Raw genomic sequence first — 27,956 nt, forward strand, 5'->3', positions numbered from 1 at the left:
CCCTGAGCCAGAGGCTGGGAATAGCTGATGAGCCACCCTGTCTTCCAGGGTCATAGGGACAGAAAGAGACACCAGTGGTTCTGGTAGACGACAAAGAGGTAGGCTGCATGCTCGGTGGGGAGGGCACAAGCTTTGCAGCAACGAGGCCTAAGTCCAGACCCAGCTCCCCGACTCTGTCTCTTTCTTTGTGCCCCAGCATGACCTTGGAAACCACACTCAGTGTCACTGGTCCTCAGGTGCCTTGGGGGCCAGGCTGCAGCCTGGTGTAGTGTAGACGCCACAGAGATGGGGGCTGTCATTACCACATCTGTCCTTACAGATACCGGAGCCTTGGGGACAGAAGTGCCAGCTTCCCCAGTGGTGTCTGGGCATGGGTCAATGGGAGGAAACACTTGAACTGGCCCCCAGGAGGGAGCAGGGCTCCCCAGCAGACAGGAGGAAGGACACGGGAAGGGGGATTCTGGAAACTGGAAATGTCAGGGGCAGCCCCAGTCTGTAGGTACAGAAGATGGGCACGGGAAGGAAGGACGGGAGCAGCGATGGCTCACGGGGCCCCAGGGGCGGGAGGCTTTCCAGAGGAAAGGGCAGTTGAGCTGAGCGTGGAAAGAAAAGAGAAACTCTACAGGCAGCCAGGCTGAGGAGACAGGTGTCCGAGGTCCAGAAGTACTTGGGGAGCGGTGGGGGGGGTGTTGCGGGAGGCCGTGGAGCAGTGGCTGGAGCCCATTGCTTGTGGCGTCCCAGGCCATGCCAGGAGTTTGGACTTGGCCCTAAAGCTGGCAGGAAGTGGTGTTCTCCGGGGCAGGGTCTCTGGGTGCTGCAAGCCAGCTGGGGTGGGGCGGAGGGTGGAATTGCTGAGGCCCAACAGGAGAGGACACATGGACAGGCAAGCTTGCACTGGCGGCCCAGGCAAGGCTGTCTTCCACATTCAGTATGTTCCGTATTCAGGCCAATTTCAGTGGTAAATTCTTATTTGCGTTTAGAATATTCCATAAGCCTGGCAGTCATGAGAACACAGCCCCACGAGCCACAGGGAAAGCAACCGCAAGCAGCTCCAGAGAGCTGACCTTTTGTGGAGGGGTGGGTTCCTCTGTCATGCCCAGCCGTTCTTCGTGAGATGAAGTAAAGAGGGACCTTTTCCTCTAGGCCTCCTGGTGTCATTCCAGCTGTGATCAGCGCCTCCGCCAGCTGTGGGCCAGCGAGCCCGCTACGGAGGTTCCCAGCTGCCGCCCAGGGCCCAGAGGGCGGCTTCTCGGGCGGGTGGAGGAAGGTCGGCTTGTTCATCCGTTCATCCGCCCAGTGTCTGCCCTGGGCGGGGGGGGGGGGGGGGCGTGAGGCTTGAGTGCAAGGCGCACAAACACCTGACCGCCGTCGGGGGGCACGTGCGGGACTGGTGGGGGGCCGCGAGCCTGAGAGCCTGGGGAGGAAGGCCTCCCTGAAGGGGTGAAGTCGGCCCGGAGGCCTGAAAGCGGAGTAGACATCAGTGAGGCGAGGAGCGTCAGGCCGGAGAAGCACTGGAGACGGGAGAGGGAAGCCAGTGCATGGAGGACGGGATTTTCCCCACTACAGATCGCCCGCCTCTCCCACCATTCAAGACAAAGATGGAGCATGAATGGATTGCCTCTGCAAAGACCTGCCAGTCCATTTTAGGCTCTCCCAGGGTTTCCCGAAGATCATTTGGATAGAGTTGCCATGCCCTCTCTCTCTCCTGCAGGCCAGAGAAAGTGATCTGATTTTTCCTGTGAAGAAAACAGATGGATTAACAGAGACCTAAACAATGGAGGAAGGAGGTGGGGATCCCAGGATGGATGGGCTCTAAAGCACAGGCGGAAGTGTGAGGCTTCCAGAGGAACAGGGAGAGATTCGAGGGAAGAAGGGTCAAAAAGCCCCAGCCGTAGACACATCTGTGGGTACCTCAGGGGAAATCACAGGAGATTAGGCCTGCGGGGCTACATTTCTCTGTGAAGTGGGAGACCGTGTCCTATGGGTCTGGGCCCTGAGGGTGCCCCCCATCCCCTTCAGCAGCCTGTGAAGGAAAGCAACCTCTGGGACCCACCAGGTCACTTCATTATCTGTCAGGCTCAGATGTTTCTGGTCCTCACCAGGGACCCACCTCTTTCTTTCCTGGGGAGGGCCACCTCCACAGCTCCTGGCCATCTGAGTGCACAAGACCCACCTTTACTTTCTCTTCTCTGGACAGGGAGCATAGCCTGGTGAGTGGTTAAGAAGGCTAACATGGAGCCCAATGGCCTGTGTTCTTATCCTGGCTCTGCCCCTTACTTGCTGTGTAACTTTGGGTGAGTCGCGTTGCCCCTCTGAGCTTCGGGCTCCTCACGTATAGAACAGTGGTAACAATACTAGTCCCTGCATAGGGTTCCGGAGAAGTTTCAATGAGCAAATACAAGTAAAGCACTTAATATAGCACCTGGGACAGAGTTAAGGGCTCAGTATGTGAGTTATTTTTAATATAATTCGAATCAAAAATTAATTTTGCTTTTCATCACAGACTGATTTTCTAAAAATAGGTCAAGAGAGTTGACTGTAGGGGTGGGGCCTATATTTTGCTCAACCAAAAGTTTAAGAAAACACCCTGCTGTGGGTTGCAGCTATATTTACTGTGCTTTAGGGCAAAGTTCTCTTCCCAGAGAGAGACCATGGGCAGAAGTCAGAAGTCCCAGTTGGCACATCCCTCGCTGTCAAGTTCAACTTTGCTGACAGCCCTCAGAGCCTCAGAAAACAGCGAGGTGCTAGAGGATCGCTAAACACACACAGGAGGCCAGGAAAACACTCACAGCTTATGAGATTATAGCCCAAGGAGAATCTTTGAGGTCCCCTCCATGGGGAAACTGAGGCCCAGGAAGGAAAAGGGCCTTACCTGAGGCCATGTGGGTTGGGATCTCTGAAGCAGACTCCGCTCTACTTCTAGCAAAGAGTGGCTCTCCTCCCCTTGCTTCCCAGTGTCAGACTCAGATGCAACGCCCACATCATTACCACCGCTGTAGACCAGACCCTGGGCTTGGCACTGGGGCTTTATCATTTCACTGAATCTCCCGAGGCACTTCCACTATTACCCCATTTCACAGATTGGCAAATTGAATCTAGAAGAGAAGAGCCTTGCCCAGATCACACAGCTAGGAGGTGTCAGGGCTGGTGGTCCTCACTCCTCTGGTCTTCCTTATATTGTTCAGTCGACTACCCCAAGAAAAGGACTTCAAGTCTCAGCCAGTGGAGGTGCCCCAGAAGTCATTCATCTGGAGCAAGAATTCAGTTGCTTGGACTCAGATCAGCCTCTGGCTGGTGTGTCCCCAGCAGACACTGTTCTCAGCTGGAGGGACCAGCTGTGGTCCAAAAAATGGAGGGAGCTGGGTGCGAGAGATAGTACCAAAGACTGGCTCTTTGGTATGTGTTTTTAATTAGACTTTTTATTTGGAGATAATTATGATTCATATGTCCTTGTAAAAAAAATAATACAGAGGGATCCCAGATGGTGACATCTTGCAAATCCCTAGGACAGTATCACAACCAGGATACTGACATTGACACAGTCCAGCCCAGAACATCCCCGACCGCAGGATCCCTCATGTTGCCCTTTATGGCCACATCCACTTCCCTCCCATCTCACCCCTCCCGAGCCCTGACGACCACTAACCTGTTCTCTCATTTTGTCATTTCAAGAATGGCATGGAAATGGGATCATACAGTAAGTCATCTGTGGGGACTGATTCTTTGGTCTCTGGTTTTGAATGGGCTAGTTCTGCTGACCGGTGATCGGGGCTTGGACCTGGCTAGGAGGGAGAGCCCTGTCCATCTCCCTCCTGGGGGTGACAAGACACATCCTTACCCTAAAAGGAGGACTTTGGGCAGATTTAGATCTTAAGCTCTCAAAAAACAAAGTCTGCCACGATTGGGCCAGAATGGTTACTTGGGGGGAGGGAGGGAGGGTTGGGCCCTCTGAGCCTCAGTTTTCCCACATGGTACAGCCCTCCTTTCCCTGCTGGTCCCAGTTTCCCTCTGCCCCTTGCCTTCCACCCAGGTTCACACCAGGGCCTGCCCTTTCCCCAATACATCTGCTGGTTCCTTCCCCGGGCCCATAATAGATCATTGTGTAAACAGGGCCTACGTGATCAAGACATGGAAAAAGGAAGCAGGAAGACATGGCAGGAAGCCACTTGGACTGTCAGAGCAATTAAACCCAGGAGCAGACTCCTGGAGGGCCCTCGCATGCCCGGGAAAGTCTGGGTCAGCAGGGCAAAGTGTCAGGCGGCTTCAGGCAGGACTTAATGGGCTCTGGCCCTGTGCTCTCATTAGCACACATTCCTGGCAAGCAGGGCCCTGCAGCTTCACATGGAGCGCTGTTAGCCCGGGCTCACCAGCCTGCTGGGACCAGACCACACAATGGGGGTTTAACAGGAGAGAGGCTTATTCCTCTGCGCAGTGACTTCTCATGGCCAGTGGCACCCATCTTTTTTTTTTTTTTTTTTAAGATTTTATGTATTTATTTGACAGAGAGAGAGAGACAGCGAGAGAGGGAGCACAAGCAGAGGGAGTGGGAGAGGGAGAAGCAGACTCCCCACCGAGCAGGGAGCCCGATGTGGGGCTCGATCCCAGGACCCTGGGATCACGACCTGAGCCGAAGGCAGACGCTTAACGACTGAGCCACCCAGGCGCCCTGGCACCCATCTTTTTGCTGTTTCCAGGGTGCAGCCCTCGTCTGTGTGGTCTCACCTCTCTCCCTACTCCACCCATGTCCCGCCCTCGCGGGTGGGACGAGGGAAAGGGGCAACAGGAGGACAAGCCTTGACCAGAGGGTGCGCCTGGCACTGCTGCTCACTTCCTATTGGCTGGGATTTGGTCACATGATGACACCACTGCAAGGGAGGCTGGGAAATGTAGTCCTTTCTTCTGAGTGGTAGTATTGCCAACTAAACACCCAGGGTTCTATAGGGGAGAACAAGACTTGGGAAACTAATGACAGGTTCCTCCTCTGCAAAACAGGGATCACGAGAGCCATTCCTCCTCATACAGCATGCTTATGAAGGTCGTGAAGGTGAAACGGGTTGAGCACTTAGTGCCAAACTTGTAGGAGAGCTCAGAATAAATGTTAGCTATCCTTATTTCTTTTTACCAAATGAGATCCTGCATGTGACACCCTGGCCCCATGCTGAGCACAGAGTATGTGTCGGGTCATGGGTGCTGCAGTTGCCATTGTTCCTATTAGCGTCAGTTTACGACAGACTTCCAGCCCAGGGCTCTCTCGTGGACGCTATAGCCCTCTCCCCAAGCAGGTTTCCTCACAGACCCCGAATGATCTCCTGCTGTGGCCATGCGCTGCCCCCACACTGCCCCCTCCAGTCCCATCCTCTCAGCCCTCAGACAGATGGCCCGGCCCTGCAGGAGTCACGCCAGCTCAGCTGCAGGGAGTGGCTAATCCCTCTCATGTGGCTTTTCTGGAATGGTCTGGTTTGCCATGCTCAGTCCCCCAGCATGGGAGGAATCTGGGGATGGCAGGGGCGACCCAGGACAGCCTGTCTCCTCATGGCACGGATCTAGGATTCTGGCTCAGGCCCTGTAGGGGTTAGTGAAGAAGGGGAGATGGAGCCCCCGCGTTCGAAGAATCAGAGTCAGAACACAGTGGATACTCTGGCGGCCTCACGAGACAGCTGTTCCCATACGCCTTGTCCCCATGGCTTCTCTGCTCCCTCACCTGGTCCTGACGCCACAGGGCACTTCTCCAACTAGCTAAGAAAGAACCCATTGGCAAGGAGGAGGAAAGTGGGTGAAGGGGCGTTGTGGTCTCACACCTGCCCATATGGGCCTCAGAGAGTTCTAGAAACTTGTTACCCAGATTCTGACAGATGCCCCATCTCAGGCCATAGTGAGCAGGCAGCTCGCTGTCCCCTCAAAGGCAGGAGGAGTCAAGGCAGAAACTAATCTGGGCTGGAGAGAGCAGGACAGGTGCCAGAGCAGCATGAGCCGTGAACAGGGACAGGGTCAGGGTCAGGTCCAGTGGGCTGATGGTTAGGAGGGAGGATGCGCCTCCAGGCACATCCCACGAGGGGGCAGACATGACTGAGGGTGGCAACAGGCTCCTCGTCAGGGTGGCGGGCAACCTCTGCAGCCCGGACCTGCCGTGAGCTTGGCTGCTCCTGAAGTTCATGGGGCAGGGCCCTGCCGTGTGCCTTCGGGACCCCTCCTGCCAGCCCCGGGCCGTCCAGCAGTTCGTGTGGGCTCCTTACCCACTCCAAACAGGCAGACACTAAGTCGAGGAAGAAAACAAAATCCACACAAACTAACACCAAAACATCTTTAGAGCTATTCCTGAGTGAAATCATCAAAGCAAACAATATGATGCTGCTCACATCTTTTAAATGACAAATGCCTGCTTTGGAACTGTCTGTGGGCACATGTATGAATGTGGAACGCAGTAGAGCCTGGAAGAAGAGGCACCGGAAGTAGTGCAGGTCCGGGTTCTGGAAGGGCCGGCCATGCTGCCCATTCTCGGCACCCACACCCCAGACCGAGCTCACTCGAATGGAATCAGCCGCTCAGGCCGGAGCGGAAGGAAGACTACCAGGGAATAGGTCTGTGCCTCTGGACCGGGAGCCCCCCCGCCCCCCAGCCACAAATTGATGGAACTCTCTCTGTCTTCTACCTGCAGGTGGACCTTTATAACTCGGACCCGCTCAACTGCCGGGCAGGTCTGAAGGTGTGCTTCGTCATCCAGCTGCTCAACGCCGTCGCGCGGGTGGAGCGGGCCCTCCCCAAGCTGACCTTGCCCTTCCTGCTGCTCCAGGGCTCTGCCGATGGCCTTTGTGACAGCAAAGGGGCCTACCTGCTCATGGAGTCCGCCAAGAGCCAGGACAAGACACTCAAGGTGAGCAGCTGCCCCCCACTTCCCCAAGGCAGGGGGGAAGGTGGCACCCCATGGGGCCCCCCTGGGGAATAAGCACCAGGAATCCCAGGCATCTGTGAATTCTAAGGGAGTGCGTGAGCCACTAGCTGACCGTTCTCATGACCGAGCTTGAAAGGAAGGAGGAGAGAACACTGAGAAGTTGTCAGGTCAGGAAGAGCAGCCACAGCTGGGCATTGAGCAAAAGAGGCCTCCCGAGGGCATGTCTTCAGCTCTGTCATGACCAAGGGTCAAGGGCGTGTGTTCTGCCTGGCCTCCCTACGCGCTGGCCTTCTGCACCAGCAGCAACAGCTCCAGCCCAGCTGCCACCCCCAGGGGCTCTGAGCACAAAGGGGCGGGGGCCCTGGTGGGATCTGGTCTGCGAGGGACCCAAGAGCATGTCCCGCAGAGGCGACAGCACCTGTGGCCGTGTCAGACGCAACAAACTGCAAGGGACCACCTCGGTGCGCCTTTCGCGATGGCACATGTAGTCGTGGGGTTAAGATGTGCCCATTTTGTTTGCCTGGTGGAACTAGGAAGAGCCCCCGCTGGAGGAGCACCTGCTGTGTACCCGTCAAGCGACACAGCTGAAGGTGGCTCTGTGCGGCTGGCTGGGCAGACACAGCCCCGGGGTGCCCTCCCGAGCAGACATGTCTTTGACCGTGCCGCCACAGCCTGAGCAACCACACGTGGGGCCCTGCGTCCAGGGCCATTTCCTGCTCGGTTATAAGGAGAGCAGGCAAATCGCACAGAGCCCACACCTACTCAGTGGTGGAGTCAGGATTCGAACTCAGGTCCTCTGCTCGAGCCCCCGGCCCTCTCCACCCCGCACCTCGCTGACAAAGACGCTTGCCTCCCTGCCAACCATCAAGTGCTCCCCTTGTACCATTAGGAAGTGCAGACCCCGGCCCGCACCAACCAGCAGATGCAGATTCGTGGATGAAGAGAAAGGAGAAAAGGGAAAGGAAAGCAGGCTGGTGTTAGTGGCGGAGGGCGTGAAAAGGCAGGCGGACCTGCAGCCGGGGTGGGATCCTCCCGCTGCCCACCTTGGCCTTGGCGCCAGGAAGACCACTCAGTTCATCATTAATTCAGCTACTCATGGGCACCTACTCTGTGCCAGCCGGGGGAACTGACAGGCCAAGTCCGACTCTCCCATGCGGCCTGAGTCCCAGCAGGATGAGCAGTAAACAGAAACCTGACCAGGATGATGATGCAGGGGGTCGGTGCCACGGGTGGGCTGGGTGAACAGAGGGAATGGTGAAACTCTTACTTCAGATGGGGTGCACAGGGAGAATGGCAGAAGGGCATTCCTGACCAAGGGAGAACAAGCCCAAAGACCCCAGGTTGGTGAGATCGCAGTGTGTGTAAGCAGCCAACAGGGGGCGCTGTGAGCCAATCAAGGGAGTGGTGGCCTGTGTCCCTGGAGAGTCAGGACGTTTTCTCTCCGTTCCATGGGGACCGCAGGAGCGTCTGGAGCTGGAGAGCGGCCTGTACTGACTTCGGTTCTCCAGGCGTCCTCACAGCTGCCATATGGAGACAGGAGTAGAGGGCGGAGGCCAGCCGGGAGGGACGGTGATAGAGGGACCAGGGCGAGCCCCGGGCGGTGGGCTTCGCAGCATGTGTTCTGAAATGGGGAACACTGGGAGAGAGAGCTAGGGAATATTGAGAATTCCATTTTGAGCTACCTATTAGAGAGTTCTATTAGAAATTTGAAAAAAGACCAGGGTGTCTGGGTGGCTCAGTCAGTTAAGCATGACTCTTGATTTCAGCTCAGGTCATGATCTCAGGGTTGTAAGATCAAGCCCTGCATCAGGCTCCGCGCTGAGCGTGGAGTCTGCTTGAGATTCTCTCACTCTCCCTCTGCCCCTCCCCCCCACACACACTTTCTCTCTCTCCGGATGGAAGGAAGGAACGAAGGAAGGAAGGAAGGAGGAGGGAGGAAGGAGAGAGAGAGGAAAGAAAGAAAGAAAGAAAAGAAAGAAAGAAAGAAAGAAAGAAAGAAAGAAAGAAAGAAAGAAAGAAAGGAAAGAAAGAAAAGAGATAAAAGAAAGAGAAAAGAAAGAAAAAAAGAAAAGAAAGAGAAATTCAGAAAAAGAAAGGAAAGCAGGGTCTCTAAAAGATACTCACACACCCATGTTCATAGAGGCATTATTCACAGCAGCCAAGAGGTGGAAGCAGGTGTCCATCGATGGTTGAGTGGATAATCAAATGTGGTCTAGACCAACAATGGAATAGTGTTCAGCCTTAAAAATGAATGAAATTCTGACTCACGTCATGACGTGGATGAACCTTGGGGACATTATGCTCAGTAAAATAAGCCAATTGCAAAAGAAAAAGTACTGTATGATTCCACTTGTGTGAAATATCTAAAGTAGTCAAAAAACCGTAGAAATAGAAAGTAGAATGATGATTGCCCAGGGCAGTGGGGAGTGAGGAGAGGGAATTTAACGGGGCCAGAGTTTCAGTTTTGCAAGATGAAAAAGTTCTAGAGATTTATTGCACAACCACGTGAATATACTTAACACTACTGAACCGTACACTTAAAAATGATTAAGATGGCAAATTTTATGCTGTGTTTCTTACCACAGTATTAAAAAAAGGAAATTTGGAGGTGCCTATTAGCAGTCCCACTGGAAATGGCAAACAGTCAGTCAGATATACACATCTAGAGTTCAGAGAGAGGTCTGACTGGAGATAGAAATTCCTGAGTCACCAGCACATGGATGGTTTTCAAACCACGAGAACGGACGAGGTTACTCCAGGGAGGGAGAAGGAGGGCCACGGCCACGCCTGTGGGCCACGCCAGCCTGCAGAGGTCAGCAAGGCCATGGGTAAGCCTAGACTGAGACGGGGCTGCTAGCGAGGCAGGTAGACAACCAGGAGGGTAGAAAGCCGCAGTGCAAACCACAGGGGGAGAGTGTTTCTAGAAGGTTAACTCTGGTCAACTTTTGAATGAAGCTGAGAAGTTAAATCATATGAAAGCAAACAGTGTTCCCTGACCCCTGCGATGTGAAGGTCACTGGAGCCCGTGCCAAGAACACTCGCTGAGGGCTGGTGGGAGTGAAAGTCAGGTTGGAATAAGCTGAGCACCAGATGGAAGGCGGGGATGTGTAGACAGAGAGTAGAAATCACCCTTTAGAGATGGAGGCACAGACGGGTCTGTAGCTAGAGAGAGAAAGAGAGTCAAGGGAGGGTGTGAGTTGATTTAAGAAAGGGAGCGCTAGAACGTGAGGGGACATTTAAATGTATTTGAACCATCGTCTGATCAGAAGGCGACGACAGCGCACCTGGAGCACCGGCGTGCTGCCCCCAGCCCCCTGCCTGCACTGTCCCCTCCTGTGGCCCTGACTTCCTGTCTTTCCCGATTGCAGATTTACGAAGGTGCCTACCACGTTCTCCACAAAGAGCTTCCTGAAGTAACCAACTCCGTCTTCCATGAAATAAACCTGTGGGTCTCCCAAAGGACAGGGGCGGCGGGAACAGGGTCCCCCCCCTGAGCGCACCGGCTGCGTGGCCGGCCCACGGTCGGGGAAGTGGGCAGAGGACGGGCGGAAGCTGGCTTCTCACATGTGGCTTGCCAGGGGGAGGGGGGAGGAAATCACAAATTGGAGGAATCCCTAGCACAATTTTGTCCCATACCAGGCTGTCCGCTTCTGGGTCTACTCTAAGGGGTAGGCACTTTGTGTAAAAACAGAGAAGGCCCACAGGTAGTTTCCCGGGGACGGAATGTGCTCCAATGTCCTTAAAACCAAGCGACGAAGCCTCTGCCCTGCCCTCCCGCACCCCCCCACCCCCGAGGGTTCCCAGGAATTCCTGGTGTTCCTCGGACACCTGACTGCAATAATTGGCGGAGTCTCCTCTCCTGCCCTCCCCGCCAGCCCCCACCCCAGGACCCTCCCCAACTGGCCCCGCTCCGTGGCTTTTCTCTGGCCGTGGGACGAGGTGGCAGGTATCAGCTCCCCCGGGGCAGACACACGTGCCCTCCGAGGCCCAGAAAATGCCCGGGACTTCCTTGGCGTGAGGAGCCTCCCGTGACCCATGTCAGCTCCCGGTCAGCCTGGAGCTGGGCTTTGGGACAGGAGGAGGCTTGGCCCAGAAAGAGAACTGGGCAGGAACCCCCTCCTTGCTGCCAGGGAGCCTGAGGCTGCCCACCGAGTGCTTTACATATATTCAGAGGCTGCCTTTCCTTGCGTGACTGACGCTACCTGACACTATGAGAGGGTAACTGTTGAAGATGAAGTGTCTAGTATATAATGTATCTTCTAAAGCAGAGACTATTTAGGTGGGTGGGTGGGACCAAGGGGGGCTTGAAGGCGTTGGAGCCTGATGCCCCTGCACAGGACGGGGACAGGCTGGCCGCAGGGCCCGAGGTCGAGGCGCTGGGCTGCAGCCCCGGGGAGTGGGGCCCCGAGCCTATCCCTGCCTGGGCCCGTAGCCGCCCTGGGAGCCTCGGGGCCGGCAGCACAGCTACCTCTGGTGGCAGAAGAAGAGAGTCCTGATGCGGGGGTCCTGCCCAGGGCCGCAGGCCCCGGAGGCCACGGCCGCATGGGCCCGCCTTTCCCAGCAGAGGGCCCCGCCGTGCCTGGCCTGCCTTTCTCAGGGGCCAACACCACCCTGCCGCCCCGGGGCCCTCACTTAGCGCCAGCAATAAATGGGGATCACCGCCCACTGCCGGAGGACTTTCACTTTCAAAAGGGACTGTTGTTACCTCAGGAGGCTCCTTAGTGCACATATGACCCTGGGAGGGGGTGGAACCACGAGGGGGCCCCTGCTCGGCCGCGGGGTGCAGTCCAGGGGCCTCGAGGCCCTGGACGAGGCGGCCGCTCCCCTGCCAGGCCCTCTGACTTTGGAGGCTGGGAGTTGGGGCTCCCACCCGTGTTCCTTCAGCGGTGCGAACTGCTGCCTTTCACCCATGCCCTGTTCTTCTGGGGCTTGCTCCGGGTCCCCAGAGAGGGGGGTCCCGCCTGCTCTCCTTCCAGGGGCCCTGCCACACCATAGTGTAGCCAAGCACTAGTCACCCTCCAGCGGGCAGACCCCGGCCCCCAACGGAAAGTCCTGCCGGCCTGGGGGCTGAGGTTTGTGTTCCCCTGCCCCTCTGGTGGGGGCGGGCAGGGCCCCCACTGCCCCATCTCACTTCTCTGGCTTCTCTTTGGATGAGAAAAATGTAAAAAATGCGCTGAGGGAGAAGGCCAGCCCCCGCCTATTCCAACTGCGCCACTGTGTGAATGTTTCTGCTCCTCAGCTGAGGAAAAGCAGAAACGCCACCCACAAACCCACAAAGCCCCCAAACCTCGAGACGTCCCTGAACCCAGAATTCTCCCCCAGAGCTGTGATAGCGCGGGTCACACAAAGTCGCCGCGCCTCCCGCCCCCGCCGCCTCTCCCAGAGCATGTGCCGGCTCGGCCATTTCTCAAATTAAATATCAGGCACACGGTTTGACCAGGAATCATTTGGATTCATGGATTTATTTATATGAAAGCTCTGACAGAGACAAATTCAGTCACCTTTACATATCTTGTTAAAGGTTAAAAAATTGCCTATACTAAAAAGAAAAAAGAATTATTTGGAAGCAGGACTGTCTCCTAATATATGAGGGGACAGGGACGTGGCCACACCAGCCGCTGAATGGGAGCAGGTGTGGGAGGCAGACACCAGCTGTGTGTGAAGTCCCACCTGGGGCCACACCAGGGCCATGGGCCTGCCTGTCCTGGGGGAGCTGTGCGAGTCTCGAGTTCATTCTTAGTGAGGACGGCTCCGTGCTGACACTGGGAGCTTCAGAGTCAGGCCTTCACCACGACAAGGAGCTGAGTTTGGAAAGGAAGCGAGGTCATACCTGGCCTGGCCTCGAGAAGGTGAGAGGAAGGACCCAGGAGACGCGCACCTATCGGGACCCTAGGCCCCAGCACTGACGTGGGTGCATCACCTTCCTCTGGAGTCATGCTGGTCCATACAGAAACCATGGGGTTCATGCCTGACAGTCTCTCTAGGAAAAGATGCCCCCTGCAGCGGGAATGGGGGGGTTTGCTCCTTTGCAGGGATGGGGGTGGTCACGGGTCCCCCCGCCCAGCTTCTGGGGGGCACCAGGGCACGCCTTGAGAGCACCGAAGGATGCCAGGAAAACCCGCCTGCTCTGCTCTGCACCCGTGTCAAGGTCCCACGCTACCTTTTCTCTCTCTCACCAATCACTAACATACACCCGTTCGGGTCACCGTGATCTTCTAAGCAGTTTGCCAGTTACTGTCTCTGCAGCTCAGTCGCATCCCTCCGTGTGTACGGTTACTGGGGACTCACGATCAGTTCAGAACTATCAAAGGAACCATGTATGCCACAGCTAATCCTAATAAACCAGGTGTTTTCTGCACGGTGGTGTCGTCCGTCTGTCCGATCCGAGACCACAGCGCCCCCTGGACAGAGAACAGCAGGCCCTCTTGCAGGCCACTACGGCTGTCTGGGCTGAGCCAGTCATCTGACCCAAGCCAGGGGGGAGGGACTGGATTTTCCCTCCGCCGTTCTGGGGGACTTGTGCCTGGAGAACACTGCACATGTGCTTTCTCCTCCCGACTTGGCCGGGGCCGCCCCCAGCTCTAGACTCCATGGTTGCTGCCCCCCCCCTTGTGGCCCCACCCGGGCGGCTCCACTCGGCCACCCGCCCGTCTCAGCTCTCCTGCTGCGGGGCCCAGGGCTCTGCACGTCCTCCTCCACTTCTGTGTCCGCGGTCGGCTCTGCCTCCACCTCCGCCTCCAGGGTAGGGCTACAGGCCACTTCCCTCCGGCCCTACTGCTGCCGCCTTCCCCTCCCACTAGAGGGCGACAGCGCCCTCCTCAGGGGCTGCCCTTCCTGCCTTCCCCACATGGCCACAGGAGGGGGTGTTGAGTCCGAGGTGGCCCTTCTCGCTCACAACCCGCCCGTGGCCCCCCTGCCTTCACCCTCTTCCTCCCATGTCCACCAGCCCACACACCCCAGCCTCCCTGCTGGCGACCCTGGAGGCCTTTCCTAACCACCCAGTCTAAAGCCAGCACACCCACCCTGGCTCCTTCCCCACCTGCTGTATCTGACAGGGTCTGTGCTCTGCTTGACCACACAGTAGCTCTGTCCCTCCATCAGAACTGAGCTGCAGGAGGGTGTGTGTGGGCTTGCATTAGGCCTCCGGTCTCCAAACTTGTCCAATGAGGGAGGGAGGGGCTGAGGGAGGGAAGGCCTGCTGCACCAGGCACGATGCAGGCCCTGGGGCTGCCCCCCAAAATGAGGACAGAGGGACACAAACCTGCCACTCCAGTGCCCAACAGTTGTGGGGGCAGAAAGAAGGACGATGGGAGCACAGGGGACCAGCCCAGAGGCGGCCCTGCAGGAGAGCAGAAAGATGAACGCAGTGGGGTGCACAGGTCCTGCGGCAAGAGGGCTCAGGACAGGACTCGAGGGTGGAGGGAGCTCAGGTTGGCACCCACAGCAGCACCCAAGGACAGTGCAGTGAAGGTGGTCACTGGGGCTGGTGCAGCATCAGGACCAGCCACAGGGAGCCCACAGCCCTGACTGGAGGGGCTGTCGGTGGAACACAGTGCTGCCCCTGTAAAAGGGGGGCCACCTGTCAGGCTGTAGCCTCAGGTAGAGGTCACAGCCATGAACAAAATGGAGGCTTGCGGGGAGGGGCAGCCTGGCCTTTCTCCTCCCACCTTCCCCTCTGGCTGCAGGGAAGTCTTAAGCACATGGTCCAAGATGGCTGCTCCAGCTCCTGCCACTGCGCCCTCGTTCCAGCCCATAGGAGGGGAAGAAAGGAAAGCCGCAGGCATGTACCTTTCATGGAATAAGCCAGAGACCGCACTTAGTATCTCAGCTGACATCTAGAACCCAGTGGCACAGCCACAGCGAAACGCATGGGAGGCCGGGAGGTGGTGGGCCAGGTGCCCACAGAACAGGACAGGCTCCGGTGTCAGGGGACACAGCAGGCTGTGCCTGAGAACAAGTGCCTGCACTGAGGCTTTCAGGGACAGGAGGCCCAGGGTCAGTATCTGCCTGGAAGATGCCAACAGGGAGTGAGAATGAGCTGGAGGTGAGGCCCAGTCCTGGGGCCGGGACAGGGGACAAAGAAGGGAATCGGTGGCTACTGAAGAGGTAAAATCAACAAGGTTTGGTGACCCTTGAGGGCCAAGGGATCTGGAGGGAACATAAGGAACACACGCACATCTCCAACATGCTACAAATAAGAAAAGCTTACAAAGTATGCCCCAAATTGTCCCTGTTCTATCTTCCAGGAAAGAATGGAAATTCACAGTGAAATTCACATTGGTTGAGCTGCCACTCCTGGTGGGAACTTCCTCCGAGGTGCCCCACGGAATTTCTACATGAGCTTTGGGTGGTTGGTAGTGTTGCTCTCATTCAGACCGGTCAGCAAACTGCAGCTCTGAGGGATTCGGTGATTGGCTCAAAGCCAGTGCAGATTCGGGGCCCCAGCCCGGTGTCCTAGACCCTGGTGCAGGATCCCCCTCCCCCCCAGAGGAGGAAGGCGGGCGACAAAGCCCCAGTTGCAGTGCGCGCAGATGCAATGCTCAGATCTTAAACCACCAGGAGGACCTGGTACAGCCTGAGGGTGGCTTCCTGGCTCAGAAGTAGAAACTCCCAGAAGCCTGAGGGCCCCAGCCCTCCCTCTGAGGCCTGCCGGGTGAGACTTTTCCCAAGTGAGAAATTTTTGTGCCTTCAAAATGTCTGCTCAGGGACGAAGGCTGCTCTTAGTGCTAGCAAGAGCACCCTTAACCATGTGACGCCAGGGCCCAGATGGCAGCCTCCCCCCGCAAGCAGCGGCTCTTGGGTCCTGGCAGTGAGACGGGGCATGAAAGGCTGTGTGGTTTTCCAGGTGGACAAAAGAACATATGCAGAGCGGTCACTCTCTTTTTTTAAATTTTTATTTCTTTGCAAGTGGGTAAGATCTTAATCGATGGTTGAAAAAATGTGTTATATATTCATCACAGACCTGCCTCATGTAATGACTGCTTGGGTCAGGACCAGGACCAGGGTGAGGCCAAGTAAGACACTTGCCTGGGACACAATGTAAAAGGGGCACCAAGAATCTTTATGAGCAAGATAAGTAATACTTTCATGTGATTTAAATTAAAAGTAACATAAAAAATGCATGATGAACCCAATAGCAGCATTTTAAATAAAGACAGGATCGGGACTCCTGATGTTTCTCCGAGCTCCAGCACGACTCAGCACACAGCACCTGAGAACAAAGTGCCTCGCCTGCCCCGCACAGCCCGCCGTGGCTCCTTTTCTCTCCCTGGGGGTGCGACAAGCCGTCCCCACATTACGTCTTACGTACAAGCTGTGCTTGTTGCGTCTTTGGTCAGCGCTCAGCTGATCTATTCTTCCTTCTGTGAAAAATGTGCGAGTATCTCGAGCTGGGATAGAATGCTTAGCTTTCCCAATAAATCTCACAGACATATGTTTCCACTCGGCAGGAATGAATTAAAGTTGCTACCTGAGGGACAGACGTGCTTTTTAATTCTAAATGCAATACAGCCACACTATGAAAACAACACAGAAATCAGATGAAACCCTCAACTCTCGCTCTGGCAGCCGGCCCTGTGTTTCCGAGCCCGGGCTTGCAGGGAGCCCCGCCAGGCAGGCAGACGGCCCCCGCACCCCCGTGTGTACACAAGCCGCACGGAGCATCCTCAGGACCACCGGAAGCTCAGCCACACCGCCTTACTACCATTTCCTTCCCCACCGGGCTCACGGAGGCTGTTCTCATTGTTTCCTGTTTGCAACACCGCACTGAACACCTTCCCCACCGTAGGCCACAAGTAGCCCAGAAAAGGAGGAAGGTGTGATGAGGTAGCTGGTGGATGCCCCTGTGGCCCAGGGGCTGAGGGGACCGGCCGCGGTCCCGGGCACACGGACTCTCCCGGCCCCACCGCCTCCCTGGCCGGCACAGCTCCCCAGACTCGCTCTCTCGGTGACCTGCAAAGTACCACATCCAGAACACTTCCCCTGAAACCTCCTCACTTAGGTTTTTACTTACAATCTATTATAAAACAAATACGCTTTCAAATAATAGCTGTAAAAAAGATGTGTTCGCTATACCAGTTCACTTTTGTCCCTAGTATCTATTTTTTTAAAAATGCATCGTAATTGGGGTGCCTGGGTGGTGCAGTCGGTTAAGCATCGGACTCTTGGTTTTGGCTCAGGTCATGATCTCGGGGTCGTGGGATCAAGCCCCACGTCGGGCTCTGCCCTCAGCACGGAATCTGCTTGAGATTCTCTCTCTCCCTCTCCTTCTGCTCCTCCCCCCACTCGTGCTCGCTTTCCAATAAGTAAAATCTTTTTTAAAAAAAGGCATCGTAATTAAAAAAATTTTTTTTTTAATGTTTAAACTTCTTACTACATACCTTGGTGCACGTGGAGTTAGTGTGCGGTCTAAGGTGGGACCTATGGCTCTTAGGCCACCAGCCTGGGCTCCACCCTTCCTGCCTGGGTGCCCAGAGCGAGTGGAATGACCTTGCAAAGCTGAAGTCAGCCCCTGCTGCACCCTCCTTGTCCCTCCCTCCACACCTTGGGTGGAGCCCAGCATTTCACAAATACACAACAAGCTCACCCCCTGGGCCGGTGTGGTCCCCTCCACAAGTAGCAGGAACTCACTTTTAATGCCCCCAGCGAGGGAGGCAGCTGGGCAAACTGAGGCACGGAGCTGTGACCAGGCAGTAAGAAGTAGAGCCAGGGTGGGAACTCTGGCCCCAATGGGGGCCTGGGCTCTGGCCATGCTGACCTCCTCCAGTCTCATCTCGGGCCTCTTCAGGCTCCCAGGCCCATGCCCAAGCCCTGCCCTCCACCCAGCAGGCCCCGCTGTCCACTTGGCAACTTCCCCTCCCCCACGCTGATCACCCTCTTGCCTACTGGGTACCTTGTTCAACTGACCCCTCCGATCTTACAGCTGACCCCATGTGAGCAACATGCCAGACCAATATGGATGAAAAGCATGGCGGGGCTTAAGGAAAAGATCCCAGAAGTTCTGGAACTGACAAACAAGAGTAAAAAGGCACAAAGGGCAGAACAAGAACTGCAGGGAGGGCCAGGACACCCACTGCTGTTCCCAGGGCAGAAGGGGGCAGGCCTCAGGGTGCTTGCTGCCTGGGCCTCAGGACCCAAGGGACTGTGGTGGGGGGCAGCCTACAGGGTATCCTGAGAAAGCCGCCTCTGACATCCCTGATAATGTCATGGCCCCTATCGCAGGGGCCAGGAGGCCGCCCCAAGAAGGAGGCTGGCCCTGGGCTGAGGGCAGATGGAGGTTAGTCCCCACAGCCAGTGGCCAGTGGGCTGGGGAGTGGAGGGAGCCAGGCTGGGGCTAGCTGGGGTCCCTGGGCTTCCTCCTACCCCTTCCAGCTCCACCCCTCCTCCCTGGCCCTCCTCCTGGGACTGCAGGGCTCGGAAGCCGGTCCTTGCCTGTCTGAGGGGGAAGCAGCCTCTGTGGTCGCTCAGTCAGCCCTCCCACTAAACCTCCCCCAGGACCACTGAGGGCAGGGGGGTGGGTCGGACTTCACCAAGAGGAGCCCAAGGCAAAAGCTGGGCCTGAGGGGAGTCCCACCACTGGAAAGGCTGGGCCCAGGTGGGGAATCTCAGGGGCCCTGCAGAGATGGCCTGCCTACTCAGACCCACAGACACACCCCGCCAGTCCCCAAGAAGCCCCTGTTGGGCACCGAGGCCTTCCCAGCTTGGATGAGGGGCTCCAAATCCAGAGCTTCCTCCCTGGCCCTCCCCAACTCCTGCTCCTGTGCCCGCCCCAGACACAGGCTCAGGCTCCCACAGCGAATGAAGCTTTATTGCCACACACAGACTTTTCTGCTCCCTGTGGGCCAACTCTGCTCCTCAGAGAAGCCTGCTTGCTGGCTTGGCTTGGAAGCAGACAAGCCAGGGCCAGGAGAGCGGGGGTGTGGAGGGGCCCCGGGGAGGGAGGCCCAAAGAGACCCCCCACCCCAGGTTTCCCTGAGCGGTGCCCAGCCCCAGGGCCTTGGGGGCTGGCTTGTGTTGGGGCAAGGGGCTCATCCTGACCCCCCCCGGGGTCCCCAGGCACGGAGGGGGAGGCGAACCCCACGGAGACCCCTCAGCCCACCACGATGCCCTCACCGGAGCAAGAACAGAAAGACGAGCCGTACATGCGCACGCGCGCACACACACGCAGGGCCCACACGTGCCACAAGCTGACGGTCAGCAGTCCAGGCCGATGGACACCAGCAGGTCCTCCAGGGCCCGCAGCCGCTGCTGTGCCTCCTCGATGGCGCTGTAGGTCTGCACCGTGCTGGCCACGTGGAAGCGGATGTCGTCCACCAGCGGGATGGAGTCCGTCTCCTGCCGGGCAGCCACGGCCGCCGCCTCCTCCCGCACGGCCTCCACGAAGTCCTCCCGCTCCACCAGCTGCGGACAGGCCAGCTCAGAGCACGCCTGCCGCCCGCCCTCAGCCTGCCCCGCCCACCCCGGCTCCCGCGGGCCCACCTTCTCGATGACCTTGGCCATGTACTCAGTGCACTGGTCCTCGAGGCGCGCCAAGCGAAACAGCTTGGCCACGCGCCACACGCCCACCACGCTGTCCTCGTCCAGCAGCTGGGCCAGGCTGCGGCCACACAGCCGCTTCAGGCCCGGCAACAGGTACATGTCGGCCACGCTCAGCACATCATAGGCCGCCTCGGGGGGCAGCTGCAGTGAAAGAAGGGGTGAGGGAGGGTGTGCCCCGAGGTCACCAAGGCCACTCAGGGCCCCGGCCGCAAAGCTGGGTGGAGGCTGCAGGCAGGGCAGGAGCTCCCACCCAGGCCTCGGGGGGACCCAGATTGCTGCAGGCATTGTGGGACCGGAGAGGCTGGAGGAACGTGGGGTTCCCGGGCCTCAGGCAGGCCTGCAGGCCTGGTGCAGGCAGGGGAAAGAGGCTGAGCTGGGAATCACACAGACCCGCGTTCTGAAATTCTGCTGGGACCCTAGGCAAGTCACTCCACCTCTGTGTGCCTGTTTCCTCCTCTCTGGGAGGTGCAACCGTGCCTGTCTCAGAAGGCTGTCAGAAACAGAAGATGTGAATGGGGGCGCTACATGAGCCGAGCACAGGGCTAACATCACAGCCCAGCTTGTCCCCTGTGCCTTCTCCCTGACCAGAGGCCACATGTCCCAGCCTGCGTTGCTGGCAAGTACGGCCACTAAGTGAGTTCTCTCCAGAGCCACAGGAGAACTGGGGTGTGTGGCCTCCACCTGGCCTAGGACAAAGGAAACTGCTTGCCTCGTCTTCCTCAGCCTCCTAACGCGTGAGTCGGCCTATACCCCGATCTCCAGGTGCAGAGGAGAATACCACCTCAGGTGCTGTGGACCAGTCCGGGCCGCTCTGTATCTCGTCAGGAAGCGCGAGTGGAACAGAGCTACAGCCGCTCACTTCCACCCCGGCTATGGTGCTTCTGCATGACGGCAGCGCTGGACGGCCGGGACAAAGATGCTCGGGCACACGGCACTTACGCCTAGTCCTCAGAGAAGGTCTGCAGACCCCTGCCCTAGGCCATGTCACAGTGACAAGATGGAGGGGACAGCCTGGGTCCCAGTAAGCCATCTGCCCTGGTGCACATAACTCAGACATGAAGGAGAAACAAACTTCTCTCTGCTTTACCACAGTGGCCTTTCACACACACACACACACACACACACACACACACACACAGTGGCCTTTTACACACACACACACACACACAGTGGCCTTTCACACACACACACACACAGTGGCCTTTTACACACACACACACACACACACACCCCTTCGGCACTAGCCCCAGCTGCCCCGTCACCCACGTTAGGGATGCTCTGGGGCAGCTGAAGACCCAGGGAGGCAACAAGAGAACAGGAGACAGAAATCCAGAACCCTGGGCATGGGCTCCTATCCAGACACAGGAAGCTCAGGGCTCCCCACTGTTGTGGTAATTCAGGGTTACTCTCCCTACCCACCCTCCAACTGGAGAACTCGGGGACCCCAGGTGGCATGTGCTCATGATGTGGCTCCTGCCATTCATCCCTGCTCTGGAACCGACTGAGGTCCCCTCTGCCTGAAAGACAAATCCAAATGTGTCCCACACTTCCTCTCCAGCTTCCTAGAAAACCAGCCCCACGGAGCCAAGCAGGACCTAGGTCCTCCCTTTAAACCCCGTGAAGACCCGGGCTGTGGCCCTGTCCCGACGGTCATGCCCCCCAGCCCAGCGCACACGGCCTGCCTGAGCCCCGCACCTCTGTGTGGTCGCTATAGATGTAGTAGAGCACGTGCGTGAAGATGTCAGGCGAGATGCCGTGGAGGGTGATGGCCGGGAGGCCGCCTGAGGCCTCCAGCTCCTCGTTTTCTCTGAAGTGGTCGTCCAGCAGGGCCTGGAAGTAGTCGCTGCGGCCGCAGAAGAAGGCCTGGGGGAGGCTGGGCTCAGGAAGGGCGAGGGCCAGGGCCCGGGCCCAGACAGCTGGCCAGGGACTTAAGGCAAGGGGGTGGTGGTGTGGGGGGGAAGGGACGGCACCTTGTGGCAGAGAAAGCTGCAACCTTCCACCCGAAAGCAGACATCAGGACAGCTGTTGAAGCCATCAGGGCAAGGGAAGGGCAGCTCCCCGAGATCACCCTGGGGGACAGGAAAAAAGATACCCTCAGAGCAGGTGGGACAAGGGAGAGTGGCCAGCCCCAGTCTAAAGCCTGTTCTAGCTCGATCCCCAAGGGGTGGACTGCTGCCCCATTTGAAGATCTGAGTACAACACAAACAACAAAAGTAAAGTGGGCTCAGAAAAGGGAAGTGAGAGGCGCCTGGGTGGCTCAGTCGTCAAGCGTCTGCCTTCGGCTCAGGTCATGATCCCAGGGTCCTGGGATCAAGCCCCGCATCAGGCTCCCTGCTCCGCGGGAAGCCTGCTTCTTCCTCTCCCTCTGCCTGCTGCTTCCCCTGCTTGTACACTCTCTATCAAAAATAAATAAAATCTTTAAAAAAAAAAAAAAGAAAGAAAGAAAAGGGAAGTGACCGAGGCGCCTGGGTGGCTCAGTTGGTTAAGCATCTGCCTGTGGCTTGGGTCATGGTCCCAGGTCCTGGGATCAAGCCCCACATGGGGCTCCCTGATCAGCAGGTGAACCTGCTTTTTCCTCTCCCTCTGTCCCTCCCACTGCTCCTGTGCTTACGCTCTCTCTCAAATAATTAAAATGTTAAAAAAAAAAAAAAAAAGAAAGAAAGAAAGAAAGAAAAGAAAAGGGAAGTAACTGGCTCCAGGTCACACAAGGGTTGAACCCAAGAGTGGGACTTGTCTACCACAGCTATGTCCACACTGGGCCCCATCCCAGAACGCCATGTGCTTACACGGAGCTCAGGGGGCAGGGCACAGTCGGCCAGCAGGGCCATGTCCTCCCGAAGGCGGGGGTCTGCTGTGGGGGGCTCAATAGTCAGCACCTTCACGCACGTGCCTGGCTTGGATGCCACTGTGGAGGGGAGAGTACAGCTTCAGGGAGCCAAGTGGGCCCCGCCAGTTCCCGCCCGATGCCCTGGACCCTAAGTCTGGACGCACCAAACTCGGACACCTTCTCGCACTTGGCCTCGAGGTCACTGAGCAGGTCCCACAGCTGGCACTGCTTGGCCAGGCGCTCGCAGTCGCTAACATGTTCCACACCGACGTCCAGGCGGCCTGGGTGCAGCATGGGAGGCTCAGGGCCCGAGAGGAGCCCTCTGCTGTCCCTAGCACTGGGACTCCTAGGTCTATTTGCTGCCTTGGTTTTCCCATCAGGAGCCACTGCCTGAGTTCTACAGGCCCCAGGACAGGAGAGGGCTCAGTTTGCAGATAGGACAAGTTCTTCCTGAGCAGACATACCAGCTCATTGTCTCCCAGCCCACCCAGGAAGGAGTTGGAACCGCCCCACACTGCAGGGGATAAGTACCAGGAGGTAAAAGGAGGGCCCAAGGCCACAGCTGGGCCTGCTGCTGGACAGAAACACCCTCTCTGCCTGCCCACCCTGGGCCCAGAGATTCACCTGTGTACAGGTACTGCAGCAGGGCCCCAAAGGCCACGGGGTTGATCTGCAAGCAGAGATAGCCAGGCGGGGAGGTCAGAGGCGGCCACCCAGCACAAGCCCCTGCTGTCCCTCTGCCCCTGGGAGGGACGCACCAGTGGGTGCCTCAGGACCACGACGTTCTTGCCCTTCCATTTGGTGTCCAGCATGTTGGCAAAGTAGGCACTGCGCACGCCCAGGACGCAGCGATGTGCCCGGAAGGGCTTCCCGTGCACCACAAAAACCACGTCGCTATGGATGCCCTGCTCCAGAAGCCTGGGGAGGGGTAGGCGGAGGGGGTGTTCAGCATGCACCTCCCCCCAGTCTTACCACAGCGGCTCCCACCCCACCATGCCAGAGAGCCCTCAGCTCCACATCACCGCCCCCCTCCACACACACCCAGCCCTGCATCCCATCTCACCGCTGCAGGAAGTCGTCATAGTAGTCCCGCCTCCTGCAGGAGGCTGTCACCTGCTTGTAATCGCGCAGGGCCCGGCGGATAGGGTCGCTAAGTGCCCCATAGAGGCAGCGTTCCCCATCAAAGGTGTTGGCCTCACAGCGGGCTCCTGGGGGCAGCAGGGCTCACCAGTCAGCAGGGTCAGGAACATGCACACTGCGGCTGGGAGAGGGTCTGGGGGAAATCCTCATCTCTCCCCCTGCAACCTTCCCACATGTAGGGCCCAGCCCTGGAATTTGGAGCCCCTTCCAAATTACCCTGGCCCACTCTGACACTAGCATCTTATCTGCCAGGGCCTAGGCACACAGGCACATCTGGGTACCACAGACTACAAACAAAGCAGGCTCAGAGACTGCCCTGTTCTATGCCCTGGAGACACAGCCATAAACAGACAAATCCCTGTCCTGACTAAACTGATTCTCTAGTGGGGCAGTGGCCAATAAACAGGTTAATAAATGTCAGGTGCTATGAAGCAAAAGAAAGCAAGACAAATGGTAACAGTGGTTGTGACTGCCACGTAGAGGCCACGGAAGGTCGCTGTGTCCGTGACAACATGCAGAGACCTGAATGGAATGAGGAAGTCGGCCATGCAAAGATCTGAGAAAGGGCAATCTAAATAGAAAGAAGATCAAGTGCAAAGGTCCTGAGGTAGAACACTTGGGAGTGCCCAAGTGCCCGAGCACCGGAGAGGCCAGTGTGGCTGAAGAGTGAGCACATGGGGGAGCCAAAGGAGGTGAGGGCCAGAGGGGGAAGAGCAGGTCACTTAGAAGCACAACGACTGGCAAGACATTCTAGTTTTATGCTAAATGCAACGGGAAGTCTTCGGAGTACTTTAAGCCTATCAGACTTGGGAGACCCACTGGGCTGCATTATGGAGAACAGATTGTAGGTGGGGCAAAAGGGGCAGTCAGGAGACCAGAGGAGGCTGGCTTTGGGGCCAGGGAGAGATGTTGTAATTGGGCTGGGTGGTGGCAGTGGAGACGGGGAAGTGGACAAGGCAGAAAATAGGTTCTAAAAGCAGAACCACCAGGACTTGCCGATTGGGTGTGTGTAGGGGTGACGCAAAGACAGGACTCGAGGACATCTGCAAATGCAAACCACACACACACACACACACACACACACACACAGAGCCCCGGCCCCTTCTCTCACCGTTGGCCAGAAGATAGAGTACTAGCTCCTCGTGCCCACACAGGCAGGCATAGTACCTGAGGGAGGGAAACAAGGAGTACAGGAGGCAGTTACCAGGACTGAAAGCCCCCCCTGCACCTGCCGTGACCACCCACCCACCTGGCACTCACAAGGGGGTGCTGTCCCACTTGTCCCGCACATTCACCTCCACGTCCCGTTGCTCCAGCAGGTACCTAGGCGGGGAGGAGGTCAGAGCCTGAGTCAGGACAGGTTCACTGTCTGTGAGAGGAAACCCACAGAATGGGGAAAGAAAGAAAACATCCCTTTTGGCTGAGGGAAGTCTCCCCTAGGTGAAGACAGATGACAGGCAGACCAAAGCAGGAAAGGCATTCGAAGCAAAGGGACCAACATAGGTAGACAAGGTGTAGAGATGGGAACTCATAAGGCAAACACTGAGCCTCAGAAGCAGGACCCCAGAGCTGAGGAGGACAAGATTCTGGCCTGAAGGCATTTGGGAGAGAGGAGGTGGTGATGCGCATCTGTTCTGCTAGAGCCCCCTGGCTGCTTGGGCCAGCAGATTGGATAGGGGAGACTGGAGGGAGGGAGACCAAGGACAAGGCTGCTGCAGGTGTCCTGGTGGTGTGAAAGCGCGAAGAGAAGTGAACAGATTCTAGAAGGCAAAAGTCAGGAGACATGGTAGCTGATGGCATGTGGGAGGCAAGGGGGGTGGTCATCATGGATGGTGATGAAGCCATCACTGAGGGCAGAAAGCCTGGGAGAGACGTCCAAGCTGGGCCAGGAGTGCTCTTGAGCTGCCCTCAGCTTCTGGGGTTATCAGCTAACTCCTAGGTGACACTTGATGCTGGGGAGGGACCAGGGACGCCGTGGGAGTCAGGAAGCCTGGGACCAGCCCGAGGGAGCTAGTAGTGGGTCAGATACAGGTAATAGGGAGGGAAGGGCCCACGAAGTGAGATGCCCCACATCCCAAATAGGCACCCCGTCACTCCCTGTTCTATGGCGATTTCAGCGCCAGATTTGCTTTAACTGCATTTAGGAGTTTCCAAATCCCGGGGGATCAGAGATTGCTTCTGGGTCCTAGGTGTTTCGAGCGTGCCAGGCCCGGTGCGTATCAGTGCGATGAGCCACGTTTGGAGTCCCAGGCCCGCCCCGGGGTCTGACCTCCCGGTCCTGAGCGCTCGGAGGGCGACCCTCCTCTCCGCCCACTTCTCCGCGGCTCCGCGTAGCAGTCCTCTCCTCTGAGAAGCCCTCCTGGACCCCAGGGAGTAAAACACCCCCAGCACTCCATCCTGGCGCACCCCGGCTGGGAAAGCTGCCTCGGCCCCCTGCTTGGGCGCCCAGGCGCTCTCGGCGGGCGGTCTGTGGTGGGTCCGGCGCCAGGGCTGCGGCGGCGCAGAGGCGTGCGCCTGTCCGGAGCCGGTCCACCGCACGCGCCGGGGCCGTCGGCGCCCCTCCCACCCCGCCCCCCCCCGGGGGCTGCGGGGTCCTCACCGCACTCGGCCCACATCCCCTTTTCTGCAGCTGGCGAAGAGGTCGCTGGTGTCCATGGTGCGGGCTGCTCGGACCCCTGGCCGAACGATCCCAGGCGGCAGTGGCGGCGGCGGCGGCGCGCCCCGGCCGGATGTAAACACACGCGGCCCCGCCCCGCTCCGCAGCGGCGCCTGGCGCCCGGAGGACCTACCCGGGCCGCGCCGCCCCGCCCCCTGCGAGCCCGCGCCCGCCCCCGCCCCGCCCCGTCTCGCCCCGGAGCAAGAACGAGTCCGGCAGGCAAATGAGCGGGGCCCGGCGTGGTCTCCGGGCGGCTTTAATGGGGGTCCCGGGGCGCGGCCGGGGAAGCGGGGCAGTTCCGGGACCGGCCCCTCGGGGCGTCAGGTGGAAATGGGGAGGGCTGTGCCGAGACTGTTCCGTGAGTCGGTGGGAAGCGGGAAGACCCCGCACCGAGGGCCGGGCTGCGGGAGAGCGGCCGGGGCCGGGAGGGGAGGGGAGGCGCGGCTGTCCGCTCCGGGTCCGCCCCGCTCGTCCCGGCGCAGCCCCAACGGGGCGAGGGCACGGTCGCGGGGTCACAGCGGACCAGAGCTGCCGGCGGGCGGGCGCCCTCACAGGTGCGTGTCCTCCTCGAACACGTCCGAGTCCTCGGGGTCCCGCTTGCCCCCCATGAGCGCGCTCCAGCCCCCCGGGCCGTTGACGGCCCCGCCGCCGTTCAGGCTGGGCTGCTTCTCCTGCATCTCCGACTGGCTGTCGCTGGCCACGTCCAGCGTGGGGTTGTCGTGGCAGCCGTTCTCTACGAAGCGCAGCTCCTCGCCGTGTGACTGCGGCGGTGGGAGAGGGCCGCTGGGCGAGCGCCCCGGCCCAGGCCCCCACCTGTCCGAACAGCTCCGGGCTCACGGCACCGGAACCATTCACTGTTCCTTCCCTGGTCTGTGAAACCCTACACAGGGAACCCCCAGCGGACCCTCGACAGATGCCCATTCCCTTCTGTTCGCATAACCAAACTCCTGATGATCCTTTGCACTAAACAACCAGTGGCTTCCCTGACATCATCTGATCTCTCCCCACAGGCCCCACTGCACCTCTAGCACCTATGATGGGGCTGGTGCCCTGCAGATAGGAGGGACAAACTGGGGGCTAGGCTCGGGACAAGCAGCTTCAGGCACAGACCCCCTCATCCCAGGACCATTAATGCCACCCCACCTGCAGTGAGGACAGTGAGTCTCCCTGCTGGGTACTCTGTCCTCCACAGGCACCAGCCCCAGCTCAAGCCCTCCTGCAGACGTGCCCCCATGCTCACCACGTGTTTGAGCTTGGGCAGCCGGCGCTGCCAGCAGTTATAGAGCAGGCCCAGCACGATGATGATGACACAGATGGCCCCGATGACCACCAGCACCACAAAGAGCGTCCCATAGTCGCTGCGCACCTGGCTGGCCCGTGCCTGGCAGCTGCTTGTAGTGGAGTAGTTCTGGATGCCAATCTGGGGGTGGGAGGGGCCAGTTTCCTCAGCTGAGGTCCTGGGTGTCAGGGCTCCCTGTGGGGCTGTGGGGTTGGGGCTCAGGGACAGGGGACAGGCTTTGAGAAGAGCTGGCATACTCCTGACTACACTCTCTTAGAGGCCTGGACCTGTGCTCACCTGGGGCTCTATCCCTGTCTCTGCCCAATCCCTATCCATTCACCCAAGGGCTGCCCCAAGCCTCTCGATCCCATGCCTCCATTCTCAGCCTCTGCTCACATCCCCCCATGGCTCTGCCCTGACCGTGTCCCTGCTGGGGCAGAAGTGTGGCTCCACTACTGATTTAGGTCCCTGGAACACAGCTTCCACCTTGGGCGTGGAGGTGATCTGGCATCATTCTGACCATTGTGGGCTATACAGGATGCTGGGGACAGCCCACATCCTGGGCCACCACCAGCCCTTTTCCCATAAGAGTGGGTGGTCACCAATGGCATTTGGCTGGCCAGTACCC

General features: G+C 58.3%; 3 protein-coding genes across 8 annotated transcripts in view; 1 reads left to right on the plus strand and 2 right to left on the minus strand.

The window, feature by feature from the left end:
* The window catches only part of MGLL (monoglyceride lipase), a 114,710-nt gene extending 101,463 nt beyond the window's left edge, over positions 1–13,247 (plus strand). For both annotated transcript variants that reach the window (XM_032412055.1, XM_032412054.1), the window contains exons 7-8: positions 6,656–6,871; positions 10,258–13,247. In XM_032412055.1, coding sequence (XP_032267946.1) covers positions 6,656–6,871; positions 10,258–10,383 — 342 coding nt within the window. In that variant the 3' untranslated portion in view covers positions 10,384–13,247. The remainder of the gene's footprint in view (positions 1–6,655; positions 6,872–10,257) is intronic.
* A 5,379-nt stretch (positions 13,248–18,626) lies between these two features.
* ABTB1 (ankyrin repeat and BTB domain containing 1) lies at positions 18,627–26,138 on the minus strand. 5 transcript variants are annotated; one of them, XM_032412059.1, is made up of 12 exons: positions 25,993–26,103; positions 24,689–24,716; positions 24,505–24,560; positions 23,317–23,461; positions 23,012–23,171; positions 22,878–22,923; positions 22,418–22,534; positions 22,213–22,331; positions 21,397–21,495; positions 21,122–21,289; positions 19,367–19,567; positions 18,627–19,288 (listed from the first exon to the last, which is right to left on the minus strand). In XM_032412059.1, the coding sequence occupies exons 1-12, from the start codon at positions 26,006–26,008 to the stop codon at positions 19,082–19,084; spliced, it is 1,362 nt and encodes a 453-aa protein (XP_032267950.1). In that variant the 5' UTR covers positions 26,009–26,103; the 3' UTR covers positions 18,627–19,081. The 5 variants fall into 5 exon arrangements, with proteins under 5 accessions (XP_032267950.1, XP_032267948.1, XP_032267949.1 ...); XM_032412057.1 differs by having other exon boundaries at positions 24,654–24,762; XM_032412058.1 differs by having other exon boundaries at positions 18,630–19,288; positions 24,654–24,716; positions 25,993–26,138.
* Positions 26,139–26,291: 153 nt separating this feature from the next.
* The window catches only part of PODXL2 (podocalyxin like 2), a 35,873-nt gene continuing 34,208 nt past the window's right edge, over positions 26,292–27,956 (minus strand). The window contains exons 7-8 of the mRNA XM_032412062.1: positions 27,290–27,469; positions 26,292–26,810 (exon numbers count right to left, since the gene is read on the minus strand). Coding sequence (XP_032267953.1) covers positions 26,598–26,810; positions 27,290–27,469 — 393 coding nt within the window. The 3' untranslated portion in view covers positions 26,292–26,597. The remainder of the gene's footprint in view (positions 26,811–27,289; positions 27,470–27,956) is intronic.

This window comes from Phoca vitulina, unplaced genomic scaffold (genome assembly GCF_004348235.1).
Source record: "Phoca vitulina isolate PV1807 unplaced genomic scaffold, GSC_HSeal_1.0 scaffold13, whole genome shotgun sequence".
NCBI lineage: Eukaryota > Metazoa > Chordata > Mammalia > Carnivora > Phocidae > Phoca > Phoca vitulina.